Raw genomic sequence first — 8,248 nt, 5'->3', positions numbered from 1 at the left:
ACTTTGATTTATTTTAATTAATTTTATTATTTTTACCCAATTTTGATGTTTTTTTTAAATATTTCAAATGTTTAATTTTCTTATTTGTATCTATTTTTTTTTTTATTTATTGTGTTTATATTTTGATTTTTTTTTCTGTTTCCCTTTAATTTATATAAAAAAATTTAGGTTCCTTTCTTTTGTTTTATGAACTTATTATGGAACGTCTATTGATTACGCAGAACAAAAATATATATTTTCGAAACCATTTTCTTTTGTATAGAATCTCAAAATTTTTCGCATGAGTGGCAACACTTTATCAGGTAGCCCTCCATCTCTCGGCTCGTTAATATTTGGTGCCGAAACTTCAGTTAGGTTGAACCGAGATTTTCGAAAAAATGTGACAGCTGTCATTTTTTTTCTAACCGAGCACTCAGTGGTGCCGTTCTCGGCAAAAATTACCGAGACCCAGCAAAAAATTTAAGTGTGTACCAATTATTACTGGAGTAATGGCCGTTTTCCCTGCATTCAAAATAGTGCGAACACACGACTGAAAATTTATTCATTTAAACTATACTTTACTAACGACTGGCGGGTACTGAAACTGGATGAAGCATAGCATGCTGCGAAATCACTAGATTGGTTCCGCCTCTTTCGTGGTAACATCATCGATAAGGCAAGACGCACATCTTGGAACTCGTTAACAAATTCACCTGAAGTCTATTAGACCATTACTTTTTCTCCAAATTTTGCTTTATGATACATTCCGGTGCATCTTGTGCATCTTAAATATTTAAATTTGAGCTTTTTTCTGGAATCAAATAAAAAAAAGGTTTTCCAAAATATCTTTCATACTTTTCGAGAGTATAATTTAAGATAGAGATGGTAAATATCGACTAAAATGGCCATCGATAATTATCGATATTATTCTAATAGGTACTAACGATAATTATCGATAGTTTGACAGCTAGATGCAGATGAAAAAAAAACAAAAAAATGTTGCTTCCGTTGTGGCCAGGAACAAAAATTTATTTAGGGGTCATATACCTTTTTGGTCGAGAAAAATGAGTGAAGTTTGAATCTATTTTTAAGTGCATAGCACCATTTTCATTGCATTAAAGGAGTATTTTTCTGAAAGTACAGTTTATTAACAACAAAAAAATACGTTTGATTTTGAGATATACTCATTATTACTCCAGTAATGGCCGTTTCCCCGAAACGCTATTTTTTTGCAGAGGCTTGCGGTGATCCTGATAGAGACTCAGCGAGTCAACCGAAATTTAAAAACTCATATTATTTCATTAGTTTAGAAGTGTGCCGGGTCCTTGAACGATCGCTTTTATGAGTATTTTGTTTTCAGTGCAAACGGGAACGTTTTTCCCAAAAAATGCACCTTTTGAGCGCTAAAAATTGCATTTAATTTTTTTTGCGGGAAAATGTAACTGTATGTTTCAAAAAGCGAACGTTCAAGGACCGGTGAATTTAATGACGAAAATTTAAAAAAAAAGATGAAGGAAATCAGCTCAGTAGTTTTCCCGCAATCAGGATCACGGCAAAGTCATTTTTCGGAAAACACTGTGCCGAGATAATCGCGTGTAAAGTTTCGAGTTTAGCTTATGCGGCCGTGGTGAGGCGCGTCGAATCGCTCTAACTTTCTCCCTGTTGCTCAGATCTTTATGAAAATTGGTGAAAATGTTCTCAAGATGTTGTATTTGAAGATAATGCCATAATTTTTTTTCGGTTTTTTGAAAACCAAAAAGGTAACCCCTTAAATAAAATATTGAGTGAGTATACACTATTTTTTCTTAGATCTCGTTTTTTTGCTGCAAAGAATATTTGAAGAAAACGTCTAATTCTTTCTCTGATCAATTTTGTAGGTTACCAACTCGCTCGCAGGATGGAAGTTGCAGAGTGATAGATGTTACTTTATTTCCTAGAAGCAATACAACACTCCAGTTTTTACCAAAGCTGTGTTTAATTGAATCAGTTGACTTAGTAACTAATAAATTAATTTGTATATTTTACTGTTTTAATCATATTCTGGGTTATCTGACGAACAAAAACCGCAAAATACGTACCTCAGTAAATTTTACCGAAGTTTTCGTAATACTTTGACAGTTGAACATTACCGAGAATCTCGTTAAAGTTGACAGGTTTTTGATTATTGCTTTTACAGAATCTCGGTGTTTTGATGCATTACCGAGATCTCAGCTGTTAAAATCTCGGTAATTTATTTTAGCGTACTCGGTGATAAAATCTAAGTGTGTACACACACTTAGATTTTATTGCCGAGAACTCAACAGCTGATAAATTCAGCGAAATGTTCTACAAGCTTTTGGCAGAATGTTCAAGAACTTCGGCAAACGAAATCTAATACCTGCTGGTTCACGGTAGATCGATATATTTGCTGAATGTTCGTCGAAATATATTGCTGACATTTGTTAAACATTTCGCCGAGCTCCATCAGCTGTTGGGAAGTTTGCCGAGATAAATTAAGTGTGCAGATAGAAAAATGCATTCATATTCTATTTCTTTTCAGTACCGAAGGTTCGGTTAATGTTTGCTTATTTCACTGACAGCAAAAAAAAGTGATTAACGAACAATTGTTGTAAAAATATTCCCAAACCCATCAATCAGCCGAAACGTTCGGAGGTTCATTCAAAAGTTAACCAAAATCATCGTCATCTAGTCAATTTTGGAGCATAACGCTCGAATCGAAAGTAGTGTGTATCTTTTTTTTTCGCTGTACACTGACAATAAATCACACGCTAATCCCTAATGCTCTTTACATATGAATGTCAATGAACGAGCCTAATCATTCCATTATGTCGACCCATATCGATTTTAATTGGAATCCACGGTATTTTAACGTGTTTTGGTATTTGACGTGTGTAAGCATTGAAATATTAGTGTAAAATAATTAACTTTGGTATGAATGACACGGCAAACCAAAGTGTAAGACACTTGATTTTGTGCTGTGAACAGAAACGCAGGTGTATTCCTCGTACATATGAAATGTTTCATCTATTAGCACAGAAGTAAGTGGAATCCACTTGGCAGTAACGTGTTGATTTTTTACAGTGTAATACCTTCACGGCGAGCGGTTACTTGCTGCATGGGGAAAAACGATAGCCATAAAGCCATAAAAGCAAGAAAAAAAATCTGTCAGTTCCTTCCAGATTTTTCTGCGCCTAGCGTGTTTTGTTGTTTGCTGCTACAAAAGGAGATTAGCTACGTATGATTTAGTGGTTTGTGCTGTGCTAAAAAGTTTAATCTGATTTGTTGATAACAAAATAAGCTGAAAAGGTAGGTACGCAACATTTTCAATGAATAAAATTGATCGTAATTATAGTAGCTTTGAAAGTAGTGAGGTAGTGCGACGTATATAATAAATCTAACGTGTAAAATGACTTTACTATCGATAATTTTTCTCCCTGCATCTCGCTCTGTTGTAGTGAACTGAGAGCGTCCGTGTAAGAAAACAAGCTAGCGACGGGCAAAAGTTTGAAGAACTATTTTTTGAAAGAAAGAAAATGGCTACCCTTGTCGGGTATGGTACTTTGCTGGAATGCCCCTACAATAAGGCTCACAGAGTGCAGGCCACAGCGATGGCCAGACATCTGTTCAAGTGTCGCAAAATGTACCCGGACACACAGTTCGTGATCTGTCCTTTTAACCACGCACACAGAATAGCGGAGCCCGAGCTAAAGATGCATACCGCGACTTGCGAAGACAGAGCCAATTTCGATATGTACAAGTACTGTATTACGACAGCTGCCGCCACTCACGGCACAACCGAAGCCCAGGAACCAGAGTTGATATATAATAACGAAGATCCGATTGCACCGCGAAAGGTGCAGGACGATGACGAGTGCTGGGACGACTTGCGCCTTCCGGCATACAATCCGCAGGAATACTGTGCCAATGCCAAAATCATTCGTAAGGCCACACTAAAGACGCCTGGGGAGAAACGAAAATTCTACGAAGAAGAAGTGCAGCGGCATAAAGAACTAGACACAAAAATTAAACAAGAAAAAGGCGAATCCGATAGCGACAGTTCGAGGTCCCGATCGCCATTGCGTCGCAAGTCGCCGGTTCGATCGCGTGGTCGCTCACGGTCCACTTCACCGGCCGTGTCCTCCTATCGACGCTACAGAAAACGTTCCAGGTCGAAAGCTCGCTCTCGCTCTCGCTCTCGCTCACCACCCCCGTTGCGATCTCACCGATCCCGTTCCAATTCACGAAAATCTCGTTCCCCATCCTCGCTGCGTGAACGCAAAAGGAGACGCTCCCGATCCCGGTCGGTCGGACGGTACGCCGCCGCCGCCGCCCCTCGGAGGCGCTCGCCAACCCCGGAATACAGCAGACGCGACCGGGAACGTTTGGCTTACGATCGGTACGAGCGAGAGCGTAGCTCGCGACCCCACGATTATTATGCGCCCTCGTCCTCGCGGTACGACAGTTATCCTCCACGCTATACATCGTACGACCGCTACTCGGCGCGATCCACCCACAACACCGATCGGTACAACAGTTATGACCGCGACGAAGAGTACATCTATCGACGGGACTTCAGGGATTAAATACCTATTGGTTTTGCTTATTTTTTTTTGCCTAATTATTGATTTAAAATTTTACCCAATCAGTTGATTATTTGATTGTGGATATTCGAAACTTATTTTTAACTTTTATTTTTGTAATTGTCTTACTACCAGCAGTAATTATTATGAAGAAAAAAAGGAATCATGTAATCTAGCTTGTAGAAAGTTGTTCTCTCTCAATAAAGATCGATTGCATGCGATGTCTTTTGGTTTTCGGTTTTAAAATAAGGAAAGAACGAACCTCCCGACTCGTGATTTTTAATTCCAACAGGTAAGTTTATTTCGCTTTAACAATTTTATCTTTCACTTGTTCGTTTCCTCTCCATTGCCGGCGGCCAGTTTCGACAGGCTATCCTCAAACTCGACGGGTTCAATTTTGCGCTTCGCATCGTCATACCGGGGTGGACCAATCAGGGCGACCACCTGATCGTAGTTGAGGGTTTCCTGCTTCAGCAGCGCCTCGGCCAGGGTTCGCAGCATCTCGACGTTATCCCGCAGCAGCTGCTCGGTCCGTTCGTACGCTTCCGTGATCATGTAGCGCGCTTCCTGGTCGATTATGTCGCCAAAGTGCTTCGAGTAGGGTTTCGCAGCGTAAGGATTAGACTCGCTTTCTTCGGAGAACGAAATTGGGCCCACGGTGCCGTTCATGCCGAAGTATTTGATCTAAAAAAAGGCAATCAGAAAATAAAAGCTTCTTCATACAAACACGCTTACCTGCGCGTACGCCATCTTCGTGACTTTCTCCAAGTCATTCTGCGCCCCGGTCGTAATCCGCTCGAAGGTAATGTTCTCGGCCGCCCGTCCACCCAGAGCCATGCACATCTTATCGAACAATTGCTCCCGGCTGTACAGTTTCTGCTCCTTTGGGGTGTACTGTGCGAATCCGAGTGCCAAACTGGTTCGCGGTACAATTGTCACCTTCAGCAGAACGTCGGAATTCGGTAGCAGCCAACCAACTAGTGCATGACCAGACTCGTGGAACGCAATCACTCGCCGCTCGGTTTGCGTTAGCGCGTGCGAACGTTTTTCCGTTCCACCTACCAGCCGCTCCACAGCATATTCCAAATTGGCCGTCGTGACCGTTTTTTGGCTTGACCGGGCTGCGTGTAGCGCAGCTTCATTGCACACATTCGCAATATCGGCGCCGGAAAATCCGGGTGTCAGTGTCGCCAGCCGGGCAGAATATTTATCCGGTGTTGCTGCCAGTGCTATTCCCGAAAGATGCTTTTCAAAGATTTCCTTTCGTTCGGCCAAATTCGGCAAGTCAATAAGAATATGTCGGTCAAAACGACCTGGTCGAAGGAGGGCTTTATCCAGAATGTCCGCCCGGTTGGTGCTGGCCAGCATGAGCACTCCCTCCCTAGAAGCCATTCCATCCATTTCTACCAACAATTGGTTAAGGGTTTGCTCTGATTCTCCCGAGCTTACCCCGCCGAAACTATCACCGCCGTCCCGCTGCCGACCAATGGCATCAATTTCATCTATATAGATTATACAGGGCGATCGTTTGCCGGCTTCCTTGAACAAATCCCGCACTCGAGCCGCTCCCAGACCACCAATCATTTCAATAAACTCTGAACCATTCATACTGAGAAAGGGAACCTGAGCTTCCGTAGCAACCGCCTTTGCTAGTAGTGTTTTTCCACAGCCGGGAGGACCCAGCAGTAGAGCCCCTTTCGGAACCTTTGCTCCCAGTCTCTGATAGCGATCAGGTGACTTCAAGTAGTCGATAAATTCCTTAACCTCCTGTTTCGCTTCCTGCAAACCGGCTACGTCTTTAAACCAAACTCCACGTCCGGATCCATCAACCGGATCGACTAGGGTGAATTTTGCTCGCCCCATTTGAGTCTACAAAGAAAAGATCTTATAATCAATTATCTTGCAGAGAAACAAATCGCCTTACAAAAGAATCCATACTGATCGGACTCCGGATGCCGCGCATCCGACTGAGCAGGGCAATAATCACCCCGGTAGCAATCAGCGTAAACAGAATCCGCCCACTCACGTCACCACTGCGCTCAAACTGCACCGAAACACCATCCTTAATGCCGAGCCGTGCCTCAACCAACCGCAACTTCTCCTCAAACTTATTAACATCAGCAACCGCCATGTGAAAGATGTTCGAATGCGCCCGTCTTCCCTTTATGATCGCTCCTTCGTGCAGCAGAATCGTCACCATTTCCATGTCGGGATGAACGACCACCTCCTTCACTTCGCCAGCGGCCAGCATGTGGTGCACAAACTCGTGCCAGCTAACGTAACGCGTAGTGGTTTCCGGCCGGTTCCGATTCGGCACCACCATCGTTAGGAAGGCTACCAGCGCGTAAACCGTAATCATCAGGACGATTGTTTTCGTCACAACCGACATCATTTTCTCCTTGTCATCGTTGTCTTTTTTGCCACCACCTCCCGGTGGAACTCGGTTCGGATCATTGTCCGCTGGCTTTTTCTGCTGGTAAACTCGACTAGCTGTATGAAGATTGCGTGTCAGAACGGATTGCGGAATACCGTAGGAACGGGAAAACAATTGCAGGATAGCACGATATTCATTCTCTAGTTGGCGCAGCAAACGTTGATTGGGGCACACCAGAATGGGCCGTTTGTTGGTTGCGATAGATCGGATCGGTATTCTATTGTGCGCGAAGGCTGGGGTCAGCCTTGCTGGCAAGGATAGTCCGGCCAGCCGGCCAGTTAGTAATCGTTTGCAACGTTCTAATCGTAACATTTTTTTACTATTTACACCATTTAGAACAGGTTCTCACGGGGTTTTTGAAAACAAATTCAATTTTTTGGTGATGTTATGAAATTCTATCGGCTTTAAACTGATGACACTTCTTCAATCATGCTTTGTTTTGGCTTACGATCCTTGAAGTCAGAGTCTATGGTATATAGAGTCGCGCGAAGAGAAAATCTATCGTTTCTGCAACACAGTTTTTGTGCCGTTTGTTGCCAAGAACTATACAGTTCTGTTTTTCACCATGCATAAGCGAATATCATTTTTTGAAACTCTTTACAAGGTACACAGTTTTGAAAGATTACACCGGTGATGTTTTGTTAAATTTAAGTGAACCAGTGTACAGGTTTAATGTTGGATTAAAATGTGTAAGTAAAACTTCGGAAAAACACATATTCTTTATTACGCTCAATTACAACACTTTTCATCCACTCCTAACATTATCACCATGTTTCTTTACATTGCTCGATTGGTACCCTCGTTTGACACTGATTTGGTTCCTTTGGTTTCATCTTTGCGGGACTCTTAAACATAGACTCTGCTTGAAGTCACGAGCCCAAGTATGATGACAGTTCTACATATATGAGTGTAGAAACTTCTACAATGATGAGTGTAGAACTGTCATCATACTTGGGTCACGAGCAACATGTCAAAAGGTCGTATGTGACGTTTATCATAACCCGAGTTAACCGATTTCGAAATTTCCAAGATCATTAATGAAATTTCAATTCAAAGAAGCAAACAAATTTTTCTGTAAACTCACACACCAAATTCAGTAATCATTACTGAAACTCAACTATAAAAATCATATACTGAAATTTAAGCAATCTAAATGTTTACTGAGTAAAACTTCCTTTACTAGAAGTTGTTGTTAAAATGGCCAAAGTCGATTTTTGTACTGAATTTGGACTCGAGAATTTGGTGTGTGATAGAT

At 41.9% G+C, this 8,248-nt stretch overlaps 2 protein-coding genes across 3 annotated transcripts; one reads left to right on the top strand and one right to left on the bottom strand.

Annotated features, from left to right (window-relative positions):
• The first annotated feature begins 3,146 nt into the window (after positions 1-3,146).
• LOC129728130 (serine/arginine repetitive matrix protein 2-like) lies at positions 3,147-4,780 on the top strand. Of its 2 annotated transcripts, none has more exons than XM_055686548.1 (2): positions 3,147-3,285; positions 3,435-4,780. In XM_055686548.1, exon 2 carries the CDS (start codon positions 3,513-3,515, stop codon positions 4,560-4,562), a length of 1,050 nt encoding a protein of 349 aa, XP_055542523.1. In that variant the 5' UTR covers positions 3,147-3,285; positions 3,435-3,512; the 3' UTR covers positions 4,563-4,780. The 2 variants fall into 2 exon arrangements, with proteins under 2 accessions (XP_055542523.1, XP_055542528.1); XM_055686553.1 differs by having other exon boundaries at positions 3,153-3,289.
• Positions 4,781-4,832: 52 nt separating this feature from the next.
• LOC129717885 (paraplegin) lies at positions 4,833-7,825 on the bottom strand. The gene is made up of 3 exons (XM_055668147.1): positions 6,484-7,825; positions 5,295-6,428; positions 4,833-5,243 (listed from the first exon to the last, which is right to left on the bottom strand). The coding sequence occupies exons 1-3, from the start codon at positions 7,303-7,305 to the stop codon at positions 4,884-4,886; spliced, it is 2,316 nt and encodes a 771-aa protein (XP_055524122.1). The 5' UTR covers positions 7,306-7,825; the 3' UTR covers positions 4,833-4,883.
• Positions 7,826-8,248: the final 423 nt, after the last annotated feature.

Source organism: Wyeomyia smithii, chromosome 1 (genome assembly GCF_029784165.1).
Source record: "Wyeomyia smithii strain HCP4-BCI-WySm-NY-G18 chromosome 1, ASM2978416v1, whole genome shotgun sequence".
Classification (NCBI taxonomy): Eukaryota; Metazoa; Arthropoda; class Insecta; order Diptera; family Culicidae; genus Wyeomyia; species Wyeomyia smithii.
The sequence above is the reverse complement of the archived record's forward strand: the minus strand, read 5'-3'. Positions and strand labels throughout refer to the sequence as shown.